The 23,541-nt window shown below is 44.5% G+C and overlaps 1 protein-coding gene across 1 annotated transcript; it reads right to left on the bottom strand.

Moving 5' to 3' along the window:
- Positions 1–344: 344 nt before the first annotated feature.
- On the bottom strand, positions 345–21,149 carry LOC127000226 (uncharacterized). Its single transcript, XM_050863648.1, has 2 exons — positions 21,044–21,149; positions 345–2,867 (listed from the first exon to the last, which is right to left on the bottom strand). Exon 2 carries the CDS (start codon positions 2,560–2,562, stop codon positions 2,002–2,004), a length of 561 nt encoding a protein of 186 aa, XP_050719605.1. The 5' UTR covers positions 2,563–2,867; positions 21,044–21,149; the 3' UTR covers positions 345–2,001.
- Positions 21,150–23,541: the final 2,392 nt, after the last annotated feature.

Raw genomic sequence — 23,541 nt, 5'->3', positions numbered from 1 at the left:
AATTAGAACAAAACGATTCAAAGGTTTTTCTTTCATTTTTATCCATACAAATTTTGAAAAGGTAGCGTTCACCTGCACGAGGAACGTCACGCCCCGGCATCACACTTGTCTGAGATTTATGGCGCTGATCTCCGTAAGCCATTGTACAATTATAAAAGCATGGCCTTGGACGGAGACCTGACTTATCTTAATGGGCGGATCGTGAAATTACTCCCACAAACAAACTTCTCTTTTACCCCTCCATTACAAACACTTCTACTGAGAGAACATGTTTTAAACTTTACTCGATATTATGTTGCATACTACTCACTTATTTTGATAGTGAATGAAAACATTAATCTCTGCACCCATGCATATCTGATCTATAATCTAGCTAAATATTCTGTGCCTTCACCCATGTAAATATTATTACTGTACCCAAATAATGACGATATATTAAACAACTTCAAATTTTCTCAACCCAGTGCCAAACAGGTGCCAATATTAGTTCCAATAACTCAGTAATAATATCTTTGGTGCAGCGGCGGCCTCGACGTGCTCCGGGGTGCAGGAAGGCCCCAAGTTGCCCTAACGGTGTCGCCAATGACCCCAGGGACTCAATCTTCCCCCTCGACGCTCTTTACCGGAGCTCTTGTCAGGACCTATCGCCCCCTTCTTTTGTCCCTTTACTTCCTACTACTCAGCACCTCTAATTCGTCTTTTTTTTCCACTTTATCCTCTTTTTCTGGTCTCTATTCAACACTCCTCTAACTCAAACTCACTACTTTCTCTTTTTCTGGTCTTTCTTCTACATTTCTCTACCATAAACTCAGCTGTTTGCACTCCTTCCTCCTTTTATGGCCGTTCTTCTACATTACTTCGGCCACAACCAGAATCAGCACCACAACCACCAGCGCTACCACCATCACTCCCACCACCACCACCACCACCGTAGCTAAATCCTCTGCCACCTTTTCCTTAAGTTCCCCTTTCCTCCTTATCATCCCCTAGCATTTGTTGTGTCTATCTAGTGTTCCCTTTCCTTTGCTGCATCTCTCATTCCTTTCCCACCTCCTCCTTTTCCTCTACCTCCTTTTTTCTCCGTCCCTTCCTCCCCATCCGCATCCCACCGCCGACTCTCAGACCCACAGCATCAAACTTTCGTTCTCCTTCCGACACAAAGTTTCCACCGCCGCCGCAATCTGATCAAAACGGGGAGGCAGCGAGGGTTCAGGTATTCCCGGACTCTCGCCTTCAAGTCCTCCCTGACACTGCCGCCGCCACTGCCACCCTGCCACAACTAAAGTCAGAGCCCAGTGCACCCTGCCGGCCACCCAACACTAACCCTGCCATCCGTCGTCTCATCCCACGGTGCAGTGGTTAGCACACCTGGCTTAGAAACCACGGGCCGCAGTTTGAATCCCGGCCCGGGCAGTCAGCGTGCAGCCAACCTATCTGTTCATCCTCCCTTTCGGGCTAGTCCATAGATGGGTGCCTAAGGAAATCTAGGGAAGGGAAACTGTGGTAAACCGGATGTCACACAGCCTTTGTAACCCGGGGTAATAGCTTCTTACCCGGCACAGGCTCAAAAGCAAGTGTAACGAAGATAAGCACCGAGGCCACGCCCAGCTATAGCGTATACCCTTAACTTAACCATTACTGTACCTCTGCCGCTACTTGGCCGGTGTCCCCCATCACACAGCCAGTGAATCTGTGAACCAGCCGGTCTGTCACCGCCTTGTCATCCACCAGTCACTCACCAGCCTTGTCAGTCAGTCAGTCAGTCAGCGGCCTGTCAGTCGGTACCCCTGTTAGCCCGTCGGGAAGTCATCGGCCCCGCCAGCCGGTGGGTCAGCGAGCAGCAGCAGTAATTGAGTCTGGCGAGTGTTGGCACGAGCGGCCGACGGGGATGAGTTTGTTCGGCGGCTGTTCCGCCTCACTGCCTGGGATAAACAAGCGGCTGCACCGAGGCGGGACAACCTATTAATATGGCATTGAAGCTTTGCTCGGCGCGCCACGGACTCAGGCTCCACTGACCCGCTGATCACTCGCGCTAATCACTACGGGTTGGGTGAGGGGGAAGGTGGGGTATGGAGGTGATGAAAAGGGAAGAGAGTACTTTAAAAAGTGCATAGTATATACATGATATGGTCTTACCTGAGCCGCCGCTCGAGGCTCTACTTCGATGATCTCCTCCGAGGAGGAGCTGCTGGGCTTGCGGCTGTGGGAGGCCCGGGGCTGGGAGACGGGCGTGTGGCGGCGGGAGGGCGGGTCCCGGTCAAGCCCCGGTGTGAGGGAGCGCAGCGGGATGCTGTCGCCGCGGCCCCCCAGCTTGTGGATGTCGTCCAGCAGACTGTTGATGTCCGTCAGATCCTTGTCGGGTGGGTTGGCCGACAGCAGGGTGAGGGGCGTTGTTTCCTCGGGGTCCTCGCCCCCTAGCTGCTGACCTCCACCGCCGTCCCCCGAGCCGCCCCCCACGCCGCCGCCGGGCTCCCGGGGCGCCGCTGGCCCACCGTTGCAGCGGCCACTGTCCCCGATCTCACGCATCACGTCCCCGCCGGCACGCGGCGACCACCAGCACATGGGGGTCCTGCCCGCACTCTCCGGCCTGGGGCGACCCTCCGGGGGCGGGGCCCCTTCTCCTGCAAGTGAGGGCGGCGGGCGGTGCTGCGGTCATCACAGGGCGCGCCGGCCAGGCCTACACACGCCTTCTGCTCTCATCACCACGCACCACCACCACCACACTCACTCACTCATCCCACGACCAAACCGCGACTTTCCACAACCTTGTGTTGCTGCATCAACAGCTGCGTCAGTGTTCCTCGCACGGAGCACCTTGGCGGCGACTAGCACAACGTGTCGCTACGATTAGGTTTTCATGAGTTAACCTGCAACCAAAACAACATTAATCGACCTGACTTAGGGGGAACCGCCGCTGCCTTATCCCCCAGATACTTCCTCCAACGACACCACAAGTGGCTGTGTTTTGTCACCCGTCAGTGGCCCCCCGCACAGCCAGGCACTTACGGCCAGGCACTCACAGCCTGGCACCACAGCCAGGCACCACAGCCAGGCCCGGCACTCGCCCTTCAGCGCTGTGTTGAAAGGGGAATCACTTTGAAGTTTTGAGGAGAGTCACTTAACAAAGTTGTGGCTGTTCCAGGCAAGTCTTGGCCACACACGAGCCGCGGGGCCAGATAACACAACCTTGAGGCGGAGCGGGACGGGCGAGGCGGGGCGCCCCTCCCTGAGCCTTGCTGTTTGAACAGTCTTGATAAAGCCACAAGGCAACACACGCGAGTCGTCCTGGTGATGGTGTTGGTGTTGTGGCTCCCGACAAAACAAATAACCTCCACGAAGACGCACACTGGATAAACAAGCCGATCACCGCGTAAACAAGACACACTAAAGTAAAGTAACTATCACGAAACGAGAATAAACAATGATCATTTATATCGCTACCGCTTTTACTGACATATCCACGACATTAAGAAAAATAACAAAAACACATTGTACCACAACAGCGTACATTCACTTTACTAACAATTCTATCTCACTTTCCTCCACATTCACGGACTCCACCAGCCCACAACACCCTTTTTTTCTCTCTTCCACCCATCCCACCCACCTCCATCATTTCTTTCTTTTTTTTCTCTTTCCCTTCCCCTCACTCTCACACCTCCATCTTTTCTCCCTTTTTTCTCTCCCTCTCCCACCCATCTTTCTCCCTTTTTCTTCTGCCTCCCTCCCGCTCCTCCCTCACACCTCCATCTTTTCTCCCTTTTTTACTCTCCCTCTTCTTTCCACCTTTTCTCCCTTTTTTCTATCTCTCACCTACCATCCCTCCCACCAGCTTTCTCCCTTTTTCTCCCTCCCACCCACTCCTCCCTCACACCTTCATCTTTTCTCCCTCTCCCCCGACACACAAAAACCCCGCAGCCGACAGCACGCATCTCTGGTTTTGTCGGACTAACAGACAAGCCGATGGAAAACACTTAATGAAGGAGACGTTCGAAAAGTGAACTGCACGGAGGGACGAGACGGTGGAAGATAAGAAAGCAGTAGACGGAGGGGGAACATTTTGAAGGACGGGAAAGACTGGGTGACAGTAATGAAGGGAATGAGAACGAGAAAAAAAGTATGTGATGTAAAAATTGTGAAGTTTGATGGTAAGCGGGAGATCATCATATAATGCGGATGGGGAGGAATGTTTTAAAAGGGTGTGAAAGGGAAAAGAAATTAAAAGAATCGGGAAGACTGGACAGTAGAAAGAGTGCGTTATTAAGGATAAGGAAAGAGAAGCGAAGGAAGGAAAGGAAAAGGAAGAGAAAGACACGAATAAGCAGTAGAATGAATATGTTATGAAAGACGAGGAAAAATAAACGAAGATAGGGAGGGGAAAGAGAAGCGAAGGAAGGAAAGGAAAAGGAAGAGAAAGACGTGAATGAGCAGTAGAATTAATATGTTATGGAGGACAAGGAAAAAAAACGAAGATAGGGAGGAGAAAGAAAGAGGAAAACAATAGCAGGATGTAAGAAGAGAAAAACTGAAGGGAAATTTTTAGACAGACAAATCTGGACAATACCATAAAGGGAGGAGACATAAGAGGCATTACTCGATTTAGGATGAAATACGGTAAAGGAAAAGGACAGTAAACAGGTGACGGTGAGTGACGGTGACGGTGATGAGCCCAAGAGTTACGGTGGCTCAGGAGATTACAGGTAACTACTTAAAGGGGACAAGTGAGGGCGAGGTAACGGCAGGAAGACATGGACGAAGGAAGTATAGAGTAAAAGGGAAGTAAATGAGAGAGGAAGCAAGGGAGGGAGGGAGGGAGGATGTAACAATGAGAGAAATAATAATGGGAAAGGGGTGAGAGTTGATGGAAAGAGAGAAAGGAAAGAAGGAAAGGGTTGAGGAAAGAGAGGGAAGAGGAGGAGAGGAAAGAAAATGGGAGGAGGCGTGAGAGGAAAACAACAACACAAACAAACACATGGAAGACATGGAAGACAGGAAGAGAGGGAGAGGGAGAAGAGAGAAGCTGTAAAATTTAATGGGTTATGCTTTCAATCGTAACCGTTAAGCTGTTGATAATTTTTCTTCTTTAAAGGTCAGAGGTTCGTAAAAGGGCTCTTGATAAGTTTCACATGTAGGTAAGGTCAACATTTTCCAGGGTTACCAGCACCATATTCTTTAAAGAGGTGATTCTGAAGGAGCGATGGGATGCCTTAAAGGTCACGGAAACTAAAAATAAGAAAAGAGATTGGATGGAAAGGGAAAGATTAAAAAAAGAGGGAAGGAAAAGAGGACGGGGAGATAAAGTGAAAAAGGAAAGAAAAAAGGGAGAAAGAAAGAGGAAGAGACGAAGTTTGGCTGCAAGGTTCCTCAGGTTAATATACGGCGACAAATTTCAAGATGAGCAACAAAAAGGCGAGTGTTTGTGTTGAATGAGAAAGATGACTCTGGATTAATTAGTGACTGATTAATAAGAAAGGCGGTGAAAAAAAGGCAAGAGAGGAGAGGCCTGATGATGACCAGCCACGAGGAAGTCTTGCGGGAAGGGTAAGTTTAAGAAAATGTGTAAAAAAGTTGACTCTGGATTAAGCAGTGACGGAGACGAGCTGATTTGGGGGCGAGGCGGCGGGAGGCGGAAGAGATGCAAGGCCACGGGCTTTAAGATGCTCAGGAAAGGTTGAGATAAGATTAGAAGTTTGAAAGAACGCTTAAATAAAAGATGACTCTGGATACAGCAGTGACGAAGAGAGATTCACGACCACGGTTGCGAACAAGGCGAAAAGAAGGTAAGATTACGTTGGATTACGCTTGAAATAACGTATGAAATTTTTTTTACCTGAGATTGAGCAGTGACGGAGAGGTAAGGGGAAGGGGGAGAGAGGAGGATAGACATGGAACCAAGGACCGAAAGATATACAAAGTTAGGTTAAGTTGGATTTTTTTTTTTACAGCAAAGGGTACAGATCAAGGGCTTAAAAAAAGAGAAAATAAATAATGAGAAAAAAAATCCCGCTACTTACTGCCTCTAAAAAGAAGATTACGCTCTCAGAATGAATAAAGAAAAGCTGCCCCTAGATTAAGCACTGACGGAGGAGAGCTGATGTAAGGGCGATGCCACGAGAGGCGGAGAGACGCAGAATCACGAGCTTAAAGATGGACAACGTTAGGTTAGGTCAGAATACACTTTAAGAATATAAACCGAACGACCGTCTCTATATTAAGCAGTGAAAACGATGGAATAGACAGTGGCGGAGGAGGTGCAGTTATTCAAGGGCAGGGTGGTGAGGAGCCGAGAGAGGGAGAGAATCAGAACCACGGACATAAAAAAGGCGCGAGAAAGGTCAGGTCATTATATCAAAGAACGTCCAAGGAAAATATATCTCTAGATTAAGCAGTGACGGAGGAGAGCTTATTAAAGGGCGAGGTGGCGAGAAGAAGAGAGAGGCGAGGGAGAAAGACACAACACCACGAACTCAGAAAAGCATTAGAGTTACTTTAGGTTATAACAAGTTTGAAAGAACGTCTAATTAAAAGCCGTCTCTAGAATTAGCAGTGAAGATGATAGAATAAACAGTGGCGGAGTGTCGAGAGGAAGAGAGAGAGGCATAACCACAGACATAAAAAAAGCGCAAGGAAGGTTAGATTAAGATTTCATACAACGTCCAAGGAAAATATATCCCTAGATTAAGCAGTGACGGAGGAGATATTTTTCAAGGGCGAGGCAGCGAGCGGCGGGGAGAGGCGGGAGAGAGAGACTCGGCAGAACCACGGCTCGAAAAGGCACACAAAAGGTTAGATTAGATTACGTTTAAAAGAACATCGGAAAAAGCTGTGAGGAGGATGGAATAAGCAGTGACGGATGAGAGCTTATTCAAGGGTTGGGAGGCAAGAGGATGAGAGAGGCGAGAAAGAATTTGACGGAGCAGGAGGAAGGTTAGGTTAGATTAGGCTTGAGAGAACGTCTGTATAAAATGACACTAAATTGGCCCTAGATTAAGCAGTAACAAAGGTGAGTTCATGGAAGGGCGACACGGGAAGGGGCGGAGAGAAGCAGTACGGTACGAGGAAGGTTAGGTTAGGTTAAATCGGTTTGAAAGAACGCCTAATCAAAAGCTGTCTCTAGATTAAGCAGTGACGAAGGGGAGCTTATTCAAGGCGAGGCAACGAGAGGCAGAGAGAGACGGGAGAAAAAGATACGCAGGACCACGGCTCGAAAAGGCACAAAGAAGGACGGATGAAGTTTTAAAGAACATCTGAAAAAGGTGACTCAACATTAAGCAGTGGCGAAGACGGAATGAGCAGAGACGCATGAGAGCTTATTCAAGGGCGGGGCGACGAGAGGCAGAGAGAGACGGGAGAAAAAGATACGCAAGACCACGGCTCGAAAAGGCAGAAAAAAGGATGGATGAGGTTTTAAAGAATATCTGTGAAAAGGTGTCTGTACATTAAGCAGTGGCGAAGACGGAATAAGCAGAGACGCATGGGAGCAGAGGCAGAGAGAGACACAGCAGGCCCACGACTCGAAAAGGCACGAGGAGGAAGGTTTAAGGTGAGAGAGCGAGACGCAGGGGAGCCGCGGCTTAAAGCGGAAGGCATCACCTGGCCGCGAATGACTCCACACCAGACGGGCAGGTGAGGCGGGAGGGAGGGAGGGAGGGCGTGGCTCGGGAGGCAGGCACGGAGAATGACACATGAGGGAGGGAGTGTGCGGGGAGGAGGGAGAACAGAGGGAGGGAAGGAAGAGTGAGGGAAAATGCTGTGAAGGAAGGTAAGGAGAGACAAGCGAAGGTAAGAAAAAAACAGAAGAATGCGAAAGGAAGAGTGAGAGGGAAAGGAGGAAGGTAGGTATGAGGATAGTGGAGGGTGAATGGATAATGGAGAGAGAGAAATGAAATGGAAGGGAGAAGGAAAGGAGGGAAGGAGGAAGGAGGTGGCAGTGGAAAAGGAAAGGGTGATGGAAGAGGGAGAGATAAAGGAGATGAAATGAAAAGTGAAAGGAAGAAGGGAAATAAAAGGATAATGGATGGAGAAATGATTATGAAAGAGGGAGAGAGGAAGGAGATGGAAGGGAAAAGGAAAAAGAGGCAAGCGAGGAAAGGGTAGTGGAGGAGAGATAGAGAGATAAAAGGGAGGGGGAAAGGGTTACATGAGGGAAAGGGGAGAGGAAATGCGTGGTTAAGGTAGGCAAGGGGAGAGGGAGGGAGGGAGAGAGGTAAATGTTATGAGGGAGAGGAGAGGGAGGAGGGAAGAGGGAGAGAGAGGGGATGAGGAAGAGAATCAATATGAGGGAGGGAGGAAAGGGGAGGAGGAGGGAGGAGGAGGAGGCTTGGTCGGGAGAGGCGGACATGAGGAAGAGAGAGAGAGAGAGAGAGAGAGAGAGAGAGAGAGAGAGAGAGAGAGAGAGAGAGAGAGAGAGAGAGAGAGAGAGAGAGAGAGAGAGAGAGAGAGAGAGAGAGAGAGAGAGAGAGAGAGAGAGAGAGAGAGAGAGAGAGAGAGAGAGAGAGAGAGAGAGAGAGAGAGAGAGAGAGAGAGAGAGAGAGAGAGAGAGAGAGAATGACTGGCAACAAAAGAGGGAAAGGGGTGAGAATTGATGGAGAGAGAGAAAGGAAAAAAGGAAAGATGGAGGAAAGAGAGGGAGGAGGAGAGGAAAGAAAATGGGAGGTGGCGTGAGAGGAAATCAACACAAACAAACACACGTAGAAAAGGAATAACGTGGAATACAAAAGATAATTAGGATGGAAAGGGAAGAAGGCAAAAAAAAAATAAGGAAAGGTTAGAGAGAGGGAGATAGGAAAGGAGATGAAAGACAAGATAAACAGAAATAACAGGAGAGGAAGAAAGTGATGAAAAGAGAGGAAGAAAAATGAGAGGAGTGTGAGGCAAAACGAATGGCAGAAAAAGAGAGAGAGAAACAGAGAGCGGAAACACACGAACAAACGAGATGAGATAAGAAAGAAAGAACGAGGGCAATAAAGGAAGGAAGAGCTACACTAAAGGATAAAGGGTGCGAAAGGGGACCATACTGGGAGGAACAAATGAGGAGATGGGAAGGAAAACAAAACAAAGGATAAAACTGTTACATAAAAAAAGAGGAAGAGAAAACGTAGGAGTAAAAAATAAGAAAAGAGAAGTAAACAAAGAGGAAGAGAAAACGTAGGAGTAAAAAATAAGAAGAGAAAACTAATTAAAGAGTAAAAGAGAAACAAATGAAGGACGAAAAATGAAGATAACAACAGATGCATATAAAAAAAAAGAGAAAAATAAAATAGACAGACACACAAAACCAAAAATAAAAAGGAAAAGGACAGAGAAACACAACACAAAGAAAAGCAACACGAACATAAAGGCGAAGGACTAAAACTAAATAAAGAGAAATAGATGCAAGCAGAAATAGAAAAAAAAGAGGAAGAACAGGAAATAGGGGAGAGAGGTAACAGAGAGTGACGAGATAAAGAGGGTGATAACTAGGAACCATAACAAGGGAAGGAAGAGGAAGAGGAGGAGGAGGAGATAACGTACTGGTGAGAGAGGGAGGATAAAGGAAATAAGGGAGATGAGGGGAAAGCTGAGGAGGGAAAAGATGGATGTCGAGAGGTGCTGAAAGGAAGGGAAAGGATCAGAAATAGAAGGAAAGAAAGAAAAGAAGAGGAGAACAAAGGGGAAGTGAGGAAAGAGATTGAAGGGAGGAAGACGAGAAGGCTGACTAAAGAATGTGAGAAGTGAAAAAATAGAAGACAAAGGATGAAAGACAAGAAGGAAGGGAAAGAAAGATAGATAATTAGATAGAGAGAGAGAGAGAGAGAGAGAGAGAGAGAGAGAGAGAGAGAGAGAGAGAGAGAGAGAGAGAGAGAGAGAGAGAGAGAGAGAGAGAGAGAGAGAGAGAGAGAGAGAGAGAGAGAGAGAGAGAGAGAGAGAGAGAGAGAGAGAGAGAGAGAGAGAGAGAGAGAGAGAGAACTGAAGGTGTGGTTGATAGGCAAGTGACGTGGAAAGATAGGCAGGAAGGAAGGGAGGGAAGACGGAGACATGAAAGGAAGGGGAGGGAAGGGAAGGGGAGGGTAAGGGTGAAGGGAGTTTAGGTGACAGGTGAGAAGGACGGAAAGGGAGGGAATAGGAGGACCAGGATGGGGAGGGATAAAGGAAAAGGGAAGAGAGATGTGGACGAAAGAATAGGAGGAACACAAAAAAATGATGGAAGAAAAAAAGAACAAAAAAAAAGAAACAAGGAAAAAAACTGAAGGAAAAGAGAGGAAGAAGAAAAGAAAAGATAACAGAACCAAAGGAAGACAAAAACAACAACATATGATGAAAAGGTGAGAAGGAGAAAAGGAGGAAAAAACACGAAATAATAGGACGAAAAGGACCAAATAAAGGGAGAGGAAAACAAAAAACAGAAAACAAAAACAAAAACAAAGGTGAGCGTGAGAGGAAAGGGTAACAGAATGACGCAAGATGGAAAAAATGAGAGGGACGCAGACAAAACAAGATAAAGTAAATGAAGAGAAAGGGAGAAAACAGAGAGACGGAAGGATGAGGAGAAGAGGGGAAGGGAGGAAAGGAAGGGAAGGAGAGGATGGATACAGACTGAGGAAAGGGAAAGGAAGGGAAGAGGAGGGTGGATACAGGGTGAGGAAAGGGAAAGGAAGGGAAGAAGAGGGTAAATTGAAAGTGAGGAGAAGAGGGGAAGGGAGGGAAGAAGATGATTGAGTGTAAGGGGATGACATTGAATGAAGTGTTAGAGGGGCGAGAAGGGGAAGAGGAAGAGAAAGCGGAAGAAGAGGAACTGAGGGGGGAAAAAAGGGAAGGGGAAGGAGAGGATGACTGAGTGTAAGAGGATGGCATTGAATGAACTGTTAGAGGGGCGAGAAGGGGAAGAGGAAGAGGAAGAGGAGGAGGAAGAGGAAGCGGAGAGGAGCGGAGGAGGGGGCTTTCTCTGAGGAATTTGGCACCCACCTGGTCCCCCTGCCAATGCCAATAAGCTGCGTGCACCTGACGACGCTTAAATAATTATGATGAGGATTGGCGGAGGCAACAACAACAACAACAACAACAACAACAACAGAGCAACAAGACCACGACTATAATGAGAACGACAGCAACGATATGTAAAAAAATGAATAGTTTTAGTTGAGGATGTAAAGAAAGTGGTGTTAGTAGCGGTTGTAGTTGTGGTAGTAGTAGTAGTAGTAGTAGTAGCAGTAGTAAATGACGCTAGAAAGTAATAATAACAATAATAATACAAATAATAATGAAGAAAATAATAGTAATAAAAAAAATTCCTCTCTCTCTTCCATCTCTTCATCTTTTCTTTATCTCCTTTCTTACATTCTTCCCCTTTTATCCGTTATTCCCTTTCCATAAAACAGCAAAAAGTCGTCACACTCTCAAAATACGAATAAGCACAAGAAACAAAGGAGAAAAAGGAACCAAAGAAGACGTAAAACTCGCCATGAAGAAGGAGGAGGATGAAAGGAAGGAGAAAACAAGATCAAAGAGGGAGAAAGGAGGAAAGGCGAGGAAACGAGGTGACAGGAAAGGAGGAGAGAAAGAAGGTAGGTCGGTGGAGGAGGGAAAGGGAGGAGAGCAAATAAGATAAAAGAGGTGGAGAAATAGAAGTGAAAGTGGAGAGAAAGGGAGTCATGGTGAATAAGAAGAGAGAAAAGGGAAAGAAGGAAAAGTAGAAGTGGAGAGAAAGAAGAGAAGGTAAATAGGAAAAGAGAAGAGGTAAAGGAGGAGAAGTAAAAATGGAGAGTAAAGAATGGAAGGAAAATAGAGTCGAAATATGTAAAAGAAGAGAGTTGAAAGTAGAGAGAAAAGAAAGGAAGGAAAATAGGAAGAGAAAAGAGGCAAAGCCGAAAAGGCAAAAAATACAAAGAGAAGAAAAGGAGAAAATGGAAGGGAAGATAAATAGAATGACATAGAAAGGAGAAATTACGAAAAAAGTTGACAGAATATATGAAAAAGCAAGAAATATGGAAAAGAAAAATACAAAACAAAAAGGAGAAGAAATATAAATGGAGAAAAATAATAAAGATAGGAGACAGAAAAAATAAAGGAAAAAGTGAAAAAGATAGATAAAGAAAATAGACAAAGGCAACAAAAGGAAATAAAAACAAATGCAAAACGACACGAAGCAGAAATATAAATGAACGAAAAAAAAGGAAAAATAAAGGAAAAAGTGAAAAAGATAAAGAAAACAGGCAAAGGCAACACAAGGAAATAAAAACAAATACAAAACGACACGAAGCAGAAATATAAATGAACGAAAAAAAGCAAACAAAAGGAACGAGAGAAATAAAAATGGAGGGGAGAGGAAAGGAAGGTGAGGAGGGGAGAAGAACAAACGAGAGGAAAAGGTTATTCAACTAAACATTCCTTGGCCAAAACTAATTAGGAACGTGTGTTTTCATATATTAAAAAAGTGAAAAGTGGCAAGTGGCTCCGTGTGGACTTAGGCACGACACACACACACACACACACACACACACACACACACACACACACACACACACACACACACACACACGAGGGGAAGGGGCACTTTGGGGGTGGAAGGGGCCATGAAAGGAGAAAGGAAGGGGAGGGGAGAGGGTGGAAGCTTGGCAGGCTAAATAGTTGCCTTCTCTCTCTCTCTCTCTCTCTCTCTCTCTCTCTCTCTCTCTCTCTCTCTCTCTCTCTCCTCCTCCTCCTCCTCCTCTTCCTCCTCCTCCTCCTCCTCCTTCTCCTCCTCCTCCATTTTTATCCCTCCCCTATTCTCATTTCTCTTACTTCACTCTTTCTTCTCCATTTTCTGCCTATTCTTGCTTCTCTTTCTTCTTCTAGTGTTCCTCTCTCATAATATTTTTCTTCCTCCTTCCTCCACCTCCTCCTCCTCCTCCTCCTCCTCCATTTTTTATCCTTTCACCTATTCTCATTTCTCTAACTTTGCTCTTTCTTCTTCACTTCCTGTCTCTTCCTGGTTTCTCTTCCTTTCTGTTTTATTTTCCTTTTCCTAGTCTTCTCCTATCTCCTTATTTCGGCAAGGTGGTATTCTTGTTCCTGTTCCTCTTTTTCCTTCTCTTCTCCCATTATTTATCCTGCTCCTGTTCTCATTTCTCTAATTTTACTCTTCCTTCTTTCTATTCTCGCTTCTCTTCCTGTTTGTTGTTTTAATTTTCTTACTATTCTCCTCTCTCCTTGGCATCATAATATTTTACTCCCCTCCTCCTCCTCCTCCTCCTCCTCCTCCTCCTTTCATGCCCTTCATACCCAGTAGCATATGAGTCTGACACACTGCCAACGGTATACATGATCGCCTGATACATATACTACAACCCCCCTCCCCTCCTCTCTCTCTCTCTCTCTCTCTTTTGGAGGTATAATAATAACTTTGATACCTGAGATGTGCGCAGGTGAAGTACAGGAGGAGGAGGAGGAGGAGGAGGAGGAATGGAATGTAGGAGGGAAAAGTAGAGGAAGAGTAGTACAATAATAGTCTTGACAGCAGGATAGTAGGTTAGTAGAGTAGGAGGGAGAGGTAAAGAGAGGAAGAAAGAGATGGAGAGAGGGAGAGAGGAGGAAAGATGTTGAGGAAATGAGAAAGTGAAATTGTTTTGGAGGAAGAATTGGGGCAGAGGGGAAGTACCGAGAGAGAGAGAGAGAGAGAGAGAGAGAGAGAGAGAGAGAGAGAGAGAGAGAGAGAGAGAGAGAGAGAGAGAGAGAGAGAGAGAGAGACGTAACGATCCAACTTCCCTCATTACTTCACTTGGCATCTGTTGCTTGGATGACACAACGCACACACACACACACACACACACACACACACACACACACACATACACACACACACAACGCACTTTTTTTACTTCATCTTCCTTTTTAAATATTGCAACGGAAGTCATTATAAGAAAAGAAAACAGATGATCCTCGTCAACAAAAGGTATGAAAAAAAACAGTATACGGAAGAGACGAAAGCTATAAAGGAAAAGAAAACGATAGAAAATGAAGCAAAAGAAAACGAAATGAAAAGCTAATGAAGATAAAACAAGGGAGGAAGAAAGTGCCGACAAAAAGGAGGAAAATATAGGAAATTATAGAAATGAGAAGGAAAAGTAAAAACAGGATAGAAAACTAAGGAAAAGAATACGAAAAAGGAAACAAAACGAAGATATAAAACGCGGGAATGAAGAAAGTGCCCTCAAAAAGCAAGAAAAAAAAATATAAGAAAATAAAACAAACATAATAAATAAAAAAAATAAACAGTAGCCGACGAACCCCGAAACAGGAGTATTAGTTACAACACTAAGAAGGAGAAAACAAAACATACACAAAAAAGAACCACACAAAACACCACAAGACTCTCCACCCGACTAACGAGGACCATCTTACGCTCAACACGATTATGTCAAGGTAAATAAGACAAAAGATAATCACGACAGTACTACATTAACTTGCCACAACAACACAACGCAATTAGGAGACGGAGAATAAAGAGGCGGAGGAGGGGGGGGGGGGTATAAGGAGAACCTGGAGGAGGAGGAGGAGGAGGGGGAGGTATCTGGCGCCAGGGAGGATGTATGAGGCGCTGTCTTCCTCACACCTCCCAAGACACAGGGGCGAAGTAAAGGTCCACGGAGGTGTCGCTACTGTGCTACTTTGCCGAAGATTTACACTCGCGAGGGAATTCACGACGGCGGGAGTTTGTTGGCATAGAAAACGTTGTGCTCCCTGGGGTGAAAGATGTGTTTGTGTTAGTTTGATGAGTCCCTACTGAGCAATGATGCGTAAGTAATGAGAAGGTTTTTTAATCAGAGGGGTAAAAATAATGGAAAAAATAGAGTTGGTAAAAAATTATTCTCGACTTAATATCAAACCGTAACTTGTTAATGTGCTTATGTAATTTGTTTTGCTTAATACTCTTATTAGAAATATTACTAATACTAACACTTCAGTTACTACTACTACCATCAACAATACTATTACTACTACTACATCTACTAATACGACAACAAATATCACTACCACTACTACTACTACTACTACTACTACCTCTCCTTTTACACTATTACTACTACTACTACTACTACTACCACTACTGCTACTGCTTATATTACTCTCAATACACTTTTACCACCCCGAGTCACCGTCTCCAATAAAGTGGGAACAAAACACACGCAACCGGCCGCTACAGAATCCATATAACGACCACGGGGAAAGGTTTTATAAGGGCGGCAAACACGATCGGGGGCGTTACAGAATCCTTATAAAGAGAACGTGTAACAGTAAGACCATAGGATGACCAGTAATAAAATGCCATCCACCCCCCCCCACCACCACCACCACTATCATCACCAACACCACCACTATCATCACCAACACCATAAAAAGTATTACCATCACCACCACCACCACCACCGCAATCACCTCTACCATCACCACTACATTAACTACCACAATCACCATCATCGTCATAACAACCTCTGTCACCATTGCAATTACAAGCGTTTTCACTATTAAGGCTACAACAACTATTAACATCATTTTTACCACCATTTTCACCATTATCAGTCACTATTACCACTACATGATCACCATTAACATCACAATCATTGCGACCATCACCATCAACAGCATCCATTATCCTTCACAATTTAACCACAACGTCGGTTAAATTTTCTCACCATTACTGTGAATATTTTTACTTTCATTAATGTCATTTTTATCATTGTCTTATCACCATTCCACTATCATTATCATCACCACACACACTAATATCATCTACACTTCAGCAGTTTAGTTTCGGAAATCTAACCACCACCTTCACCACCACCACCACCACCACCGCTAGGAGGCGTGATATTAACATTGTTCTTAGGCTCCTGATGCTCGCCGGCTCCCACAATGAGCAACAAACGGCCGCCGGAGAGCCGTCCTCGTCCCGGCAGCCCCAAAGTTTGATGAAAATGCTATAGTTTCCCACTTAACAATCTGCGAGTTGCCGAGCTTCAAGGCCAGGAGGGAAAACGGGCCGAGTGTGAGAGACAGGGCAGTGAGAGATCCTCGAGCGCTTCTTCCTTCTCTGCTTCCTTTCGTAAATAATTCAGCCTCTCTTTCATTATTCAGTTAACTCATTCATGCATTCTTTCACTGATTCTTCTTTTATTCTTGATTCGATTTCTTTCCTTTTTTAAAATTTTTACATCCCCGTTGTCTAAATCCGATGCTGTCTACTTTATTTCGCTTCTTCCTTCTCTGCTTCCTTTCGTAAATAATTCAGCCTCTCATTCTTTAACTCATTCATGCATTCTTTCTTTGATTCTTCTTTTATTCTTGATTCGATTTATTTCCTTTTTTTAATTTTACTTCCTCGTTGTCTAAATCCGATGCTGTCTACTTTAATTCATTAGGTTTTAACGGACGTAAAGAAATACATTATCTGATTAAGCTGTATTCATGGATCTCTTATCGCCCTCTTTCTCTCTCTCTTTGTTTATCTATCTATCTGTCTACTTACCTATCTATCTATCTATCTATCTGTATATCTATCAATCTATCTATCTATCTATTTATCTATCTATCCAGTTTACAATAAGACAAGCCCACCAAGTTAGAATGACAGGCAAAAAAACAACAACACAGTCAAGAACGGAAGCCAGCATATGAAAAAAAAGGACCAGTATATAAAGCTGCGACAACGGTACAAAAATGAAGCACAAATAGAGTTAGAACCGATGCACTTTCCTTTAACTCTTTGGACAACAAGATTTATTTCGGATGATTTGCGTCCCGGGTTGTCATTTGTCTAGTCTGTATTAATGAGGCACTGTGATTGGTATTCCTGTGGACATACAAAATCGAACTTCTCCCTGATAGACTTTCGAGCGAATTCCATAGGAGGAGGAAGGGAAAGCGGTTTAGGAGGAAGAAGAGGAAGAGAAGGAAAAGGAGAAGGATCAAGAGGAGAAGGAGGAAGAGGAAAATTATGAAGAGGGAGAATAGAAAGAACAGAAAGAACCAAAAATAAGCCGAAACAAGAAAACCGAAGAACAAAATCAAATAAGAGAAAGAGAAGAGGAGAAAGATGAGATGCAGATGAGAAAGTTTAGGAGCAACATGAAAAAAAACGAACAAAAGAAGAACAATGCTGAAGAAAATTTAACAGTAGAAAGAAAAAAAGAAAAAGGCGAACGAGGAGGAGGAAGAGGAGGAAGAGGAGATGAAGATGAGAAAGTTTAGGAGCAACATGAAGAACAACAAAAACACGAACAAAAGAAAAACAATGATGAAGAAAATTTAACAGTAGAAAGAGAGAGAAAAAGGCAAACGAGGAGGAGGAAAAGGAAGAAGAGGAGATGAAGATGAAAAAGTTTAGGAGCAACATGAAGAACAAAATAAAAACGAACAAAGGAAGAACAATGATGAAGAAAAATTAACAGTAGAAAGAGAGAGAAAAAGGCAAACGAGGAGGAGGAAAAGGCAGAAGAGGAGATGAAGATGAGAAAGTTTAGGAGCAACATGAAAAACAAAATAAAAACGAACAAAAGAAGAACAATGATGAAGAAAAATTAACAGTAGAAAGAGAAAAGAAAAGGTGGACGAGGATGAAAAGGAGGAGGAGGAGGAAGAAAGAGAATGCCAGGTAGGTCGTGTTTATTTATTAATCTCCCAATCAATGCCTGGCCGCTGCTCTTATTGGCCCTCCGCGGCAGGTAAGCACTCACCTGCGAGATTCAATACCCGCGCCGGCGAATGACCAAATACGACTATCATTGAAGGACACAAAGCCATGGAGAGGATTGAGCCATGGACACACACACACACACACACACACACACACACACACACACACACACACACACACACACACACACACACACGCACTTGTTAATTCTCCCAAAAATATAGATAGCAAGAAAATTAAAAAAAGGAAACAATACAACAGAGAAAACACAGAATTTAAATGCCCCATAAAAAAAGAAAGATAAGAAAAGAAAAACAAGGAAAAAGAACAAGGGAAGAAGAATAGGCAAAGCAAGTAATCCAATAACACACACACACACGCACACACACACTCACACACACACGTACACGCACACACACACACGTACACGCACACACACATACACATACACGCACACACACCTCGCATTCACATCCCTAACTCTCCTTCTCACAAACTCTACGAAACTCGGGTCTTCTAAACCACACCAACTTAAGGAAACGAAGAACAAAACAGCCACGAAGTAACCATTAGTTTGGGCACGTGTGGAACTTGCTTTTGGGGAAGGTGTAAGGAGGAATGTTTTGCGGCGTGTTTGGTGGCCTTGCTTCCTTGGCCTTGGAGGAAGATAAATAGGAAAAGAACAAACGATAAATAGGTTAGCGACATTAACGATAAGTAGATGAACGACAATAATGATAAACACTGATAAAATAAAATGATAAAATGATTGATGTTGATAAATGATGATGATAAAATAAAACGATAGATGATAAAGATGAAATTGAATGATATGCTTAATAGGTAAAAGACAAATGATGAACAGGTAAACGAAAGAAATGATACAGGTAAATGACAATAATGAGAAGGTAAGAAATAAATGACAAATATGCAACAAATGGTAAATTAAGCGACAAATAATTCATAGGTAACAACATATTATGAATGGGTAAATGACGAATAATTAATAGATGAGTAACAAATAGCAATCTAGTGCACTAAATTGGTGGTTATTAAGTGTCATTTACTGTGGTCCATTAGCGTATATCGACAGTTTTTATATATTTAGATTTGATGATGTAATGTGATTTGCAGTTATATTTCACCATTAAAGTTTTGGGGGGCCATTTTTTTTTTTAATGTGGCAATGCTGTATTTCCATCCTTTTATAATTTTTGGGTCCATAAAATACGATATTCAGAAAAATTCGCCTGATGCTTAAATATTTACGTTTATATACAGCTTTGATTATTCCGCAACAACGATAGAAAAAAACAAACATCAGAACTCCATATGTACGTACGTCTGTTTTTCACTTTTTCTGAGTTTCATGCAATTACTCCAGGAAGCCACAATTTTTTTTTTCCTTCTGGTTCTATTTTTTTCGTGTTTAGTGCCGTGACATTCGCGTCCGTCAGGGGCAGCGCAAATGTGGCGTGCAAGGCGGCGGCTGACGGGCGATGATTGTGTTGCGGTGTTGTGTTGGGTTGTGTTGACGCGGGAGAGCATGCGGCGTAAGTCTGACTGGCGTGTGTGTGTGTATGTGTGTGCGCGCTCTCCCCCTCTCCCTCTCTCTCTCCCTTTCTCTCGTTCCCCAATTCCTTCCCCTTCTCCCTTTCGTCACCTCTCCTGATCATATTTACCTGTTAACTAATCAAATTTTCATGTTTCTCTTCTTAATCTCTAGTAATGAGGACCTAAGACTAATGCACCTGAGTTTCACTACGCAATTACGATCCGTGCAGGTAGTCCCCAGGTGAGTGAAATAGGAGGAGGAGAAGGAGGAGGAGGAGGAGGAGGAGGAGGAAGGTCAAGGATAATGTGAGAGTGATAATTTCATTTTTTTGGTGTGTTCGTTTATGGATAATTTTCTTATTTCATTTATGTTTTTCTATTTTTTCTCTCGTGTTATTTTGGGAAATCCGATAATGGTTCTTTCTGAGCCGGGAAATATCTTAGTGTTTATGGTGACTTGATTGTCTGTTTGTTTTTCTCTCGTGATATTATAGATTATCCGTTAATATTTCTTTTTGAGACGGGCAATGTATCAGGTTTTACGGTGACAGGTTTTCATATAAGTTTTTTTTGTCTGTTTCTCCGCTTTCAATAGATATTTTTAGCTTCCAGAAGAAAATATTGACAGTTGTTAATCTTTCACTTACAAATGTTGACTTTATGCTCGAGTAGCACATCGACACACACACACACACACACACACACACACACACACACACACACACACACACACACACACACACACGTCCCTGACTCCCTTGTAACCCTAAGTGTGTGTTCGAATGTGTGGCGCTGTGTTGTCTTTGTTTACTCACACACACACACACACACACACACACACACACACACACAAACACACACACATACGAGCTGGCGGCAACCCTGGATCGCCTCCGCACCACCCAAGGATAGAGTATTGCAGTATATTGCGGTGTTGTTGCGTTTGGTTAACACACAAAGAGCACAGTGACGGCGCGCCTCCCCGCCCCCCGCCCGTCGACCCCTCAGTCACACTCCCTCGCCTGACGCGGCAATAATTCACACTTTTTCCTGCTTAGTCCACTTTTAGCGTGACAAGAAGAGCTCGGCGTGAGGGTACCGAGGAGGAACCGTGAGTCATGCACTGCCATCAGCCGCGGAAGGTTTTCATTGGTTCTTAACGAGACACAAAGATGAGGAAGTCGGGGAAGAGGGCGCGAACTGGTCAGCGTAAAGTCACACGAAAACTTAACCATGAGCCACAATCTGCCATGAGCCACGGGAGGTTTCTTTAGTTCTGAGCGAGCCACTAATATGCGGACGACCACGAAGAACGAGGAGGGAACACGAATTGCTCGGTATAAAGTCACACGAAAACGAAACCATGAGCCACAGTTGTTCTTCTTTAGTTCTCAGTAATCCACAAAGACGAAGGTGATGAGGAAGAAGACGAAGACGAGGACACGAATCGCCAATCACTTTCTCGAGGCTTTCATGTCTATCACTACATTTTACTTATTCCTTGAAGTGCCGTGAGGAGAAGGGCGAAGAAGACGAGGAAGAAGACGAAAACACGAATCGCCAATCACTTTCTCGAGACTTTCATGACTATCACCACGTTTTCCTTATTCCTCGACGTGCCATGCGAAGGAAGGTGAAGAAGGCGAGGACGAGAACGAAGACAAACGATTACTACCTTCTCGAGACGTCCACCCCCTCGCAAACACCTTCCTGGGGCGACAACACGCAGCCAAAAATGGACCTGGTGTCAAAAAACTAGAGAACGATCACCGAGATGGCCAACGCAGGGAAGCCACGTTAATTACAGGTGAACTCAGGTGGCGGGAAGGTCTGTGTCACCTGGCCGAGGGCGGGTCACGAGCGTTACGGGAGCACGCAGGTGAGGGAGGGAGGACGCAGGAGTGAGGGAGAAGAGTGAACGTGACGGCAGCACTTGGCACCTCACACTACTCACGCTGACTGTCTCCCTGCCACCACGAGAGCCACTCCGTTTAGTGCCTCTGCCCTCCCTTCTACCCCCCATGGCACCCCCCTATCCCCTATGCCCCTCCCCTACCCTCTTACTCATACCTTCCTCACCCACACCCTACCTGTCTAGTCCCCCTCCCCTCCCCTCCCTTCCCCCGATTGCTACCCCCTTCTCTCTTCGGCCCTCCCTTTCCCTCCCTTCTTACCTACACCTTCCTCTCTACCTCCCTTCCCTTCCTCCCTTTCTCCCTTTACCTTTCTCTTCCCTTCTACATCCCCCTCCCACCCTTGCACTACTTGTTTACCTTCCCTCCCTTCCCTTCCTCCCTTTGCCTCTTCCTCCCTCTCTCCTTTGTTATCCTTTCCTTTCTTCACTTTCTCCCTTTTCCTCTACCTTCCCTTCTTGTACCTCCCCACCCCTTCACCTTACCTCAGTCTCCCTTCCCTTCTTCATTCTCTTTTGTTTCAACCCACGCCTTCACTTCACCTATATCTCTTCCTCATTAACTTCTTTGCCTTTTCCCTCTTCCCTTGTACCTCCTTTATCCTCACCATTTCTCCCTTTTCATCCATCTCTTCCCGAGTGCCCTTTCCCTTTTTCTTCCCCTTCTTTTCTTTCCTTATCTCTTACCTTGCCAATCTTTTCTTTCCCTCTCTTAATCCACCTGTTCCTTACTCTACCTATCTAGTTCCCTGTTACCCATTCGACCCTGCTCTCCTATACTTCGTCCTTGTCCCTCACCTCTCTATCTTACTGCCAAACTCTTTCCTTCTCCTCTCTCTTCCTAGCCTCTTCACATGCCTGTTCATCCTTCCCGCTTGCCAACATCCCCTCCCTTTCCTCTTCCCTTTCTTTTGTTACTTGGTTCTTTCTCTTTCGTCTTCTCACCTTCGATATTCAGGTTGAGTGCTAATATTCCCTCTCTCGTTCATCTTTTCTTTTCGTTCTTCCTATATTCTTTCCTTCCTTCCTTCCTTCTCTTTCGTGTTGTGACATTCCCTTCTCTTTCCTCTCTTCTTTGTGTTCTTCCTTTCTTCTCTTTCGTCTGCTAACATCCCTTCTCTTTTCTCTCTTCTTTATGTTCTTCCTCCCTTCTCTTTCGTCTGGTAACATTCCTTTCTCTTTCCTCTCTTCTTTATGTTCTTCCTTTCTTCTCTTTCGTTTTGTAACATCCCTTCTCTTTTCTCTCTTCTTTATGTTCTTCCTCCCGTCTCTTTCGTTTGCTAACATTCCTTTCTCTTTCCTCTCTTCTTTGTGTTCTTCCTTCCTTCTCTTTCGTCTGGTAACATTCCCTCTCTTTCCTCTCTTCTTTGTGTTCTTCCTTCCTTCTCTTTCGTCTGGTAACATTCCTTTCTCTTTCCTCTCTTCTTTGTGTTCTTCCTTCCTTCTCTTTCGTCTGGTAACATTCCTTTCTCTTTCCTCTCTTCTTTATGTTCTTCCTTCCTTCTCTTTCGTCTGGTAACATCCCTTCTCTTTCCTCTCTTCTTTGTGTTCTTCCTTCCTTCTCTTTCGTCTGGTAACATTCCCTCTCTTTCCTCTCTTATTTACGTTCTTCCTTTCTTCTCTTTCTTCTGGTAACATTCCTTTCTCTTTTCTCTCTTCTTTGTGTTCTTCCTTTCTTCTCTTTCGTCTGCTAACATCCCTTCTCTTTCCTCTCTTCTTTATGTCCTTCCTTCCTTCTCTTTCGTCTGGTAACATTCCCTCTCTTTCCTCTCTTATTTACGTTCTTCCTTTCTTCTCTTTCTTCTGGTAACATTCCTTTCTCTCTTCTTTGTGTTCTTCCTTTCTTCTCTTTCGTCTGCTAACATCCCTTCTCTTTCCTCTCTTCTTTATGTTCTTCCTTCCTTCTCTTTCGTCTGGTAACATTCCCTCTCTTTCCTCTCTTCTTTATGTTCTTCCTTTCTTCTCTTTCGTTTGTTAACATCCCTTTTCATTTCTCTCTTCTTTATGTTCTTCCTTTCTTCTCTTTCGTCTGCTAACATCCCTTCTCTTTCCTCTCTTCTTTATGTTCTTCCTTTCTTCTCTTTCGTCTGCTAACATCCCTTCTCTTTTCTCTCTTCTTTGTGTTCTTCCTTTCTTCTCTTTCGTCTGCTAACATCCCTTCTCTTTCCTCTCTTCCTTATGTCCTTCCTTCCTTCTCTTTCGTCTGGTAACATTCCCTCTCTTTCCTCTCTTATTTACGTTCTTCCTTTCTTCTCTTTCGTCTGCTAACATCCCTTCTCTTTCCTCTCTTCTTTACGTTCTTCTTTTCTTCTCTTTCGTCTGGTAACATCCCTTTCTTTCCTCTGTATTTATGTTCTTCCTTCATTCCTTTCTTCCTTCCATCTCCTTCGTCTTCTAATATCCCATGATTTCCTCAATTCTTTAC

The sequence above is a fragment of the Eriocheir sinensis genome, chromosome 18 (genome assembly GCF_024679095.1).
Source record: "Eriocheir sinensis breed Jianghai 21 chromosome 18, ASM2467909v1, whole genome shotgun sequence".
Classification (NCBI taxonomy): Eukaryota; Metazoa; Arthropoda; class Malacostraca; order Decapoda; family Varunidae; genus Eriocheir; species Eriocheir sinensis.
This window is presented reverse-complemented; position numbering and strand designations above follow the sequence as displayed.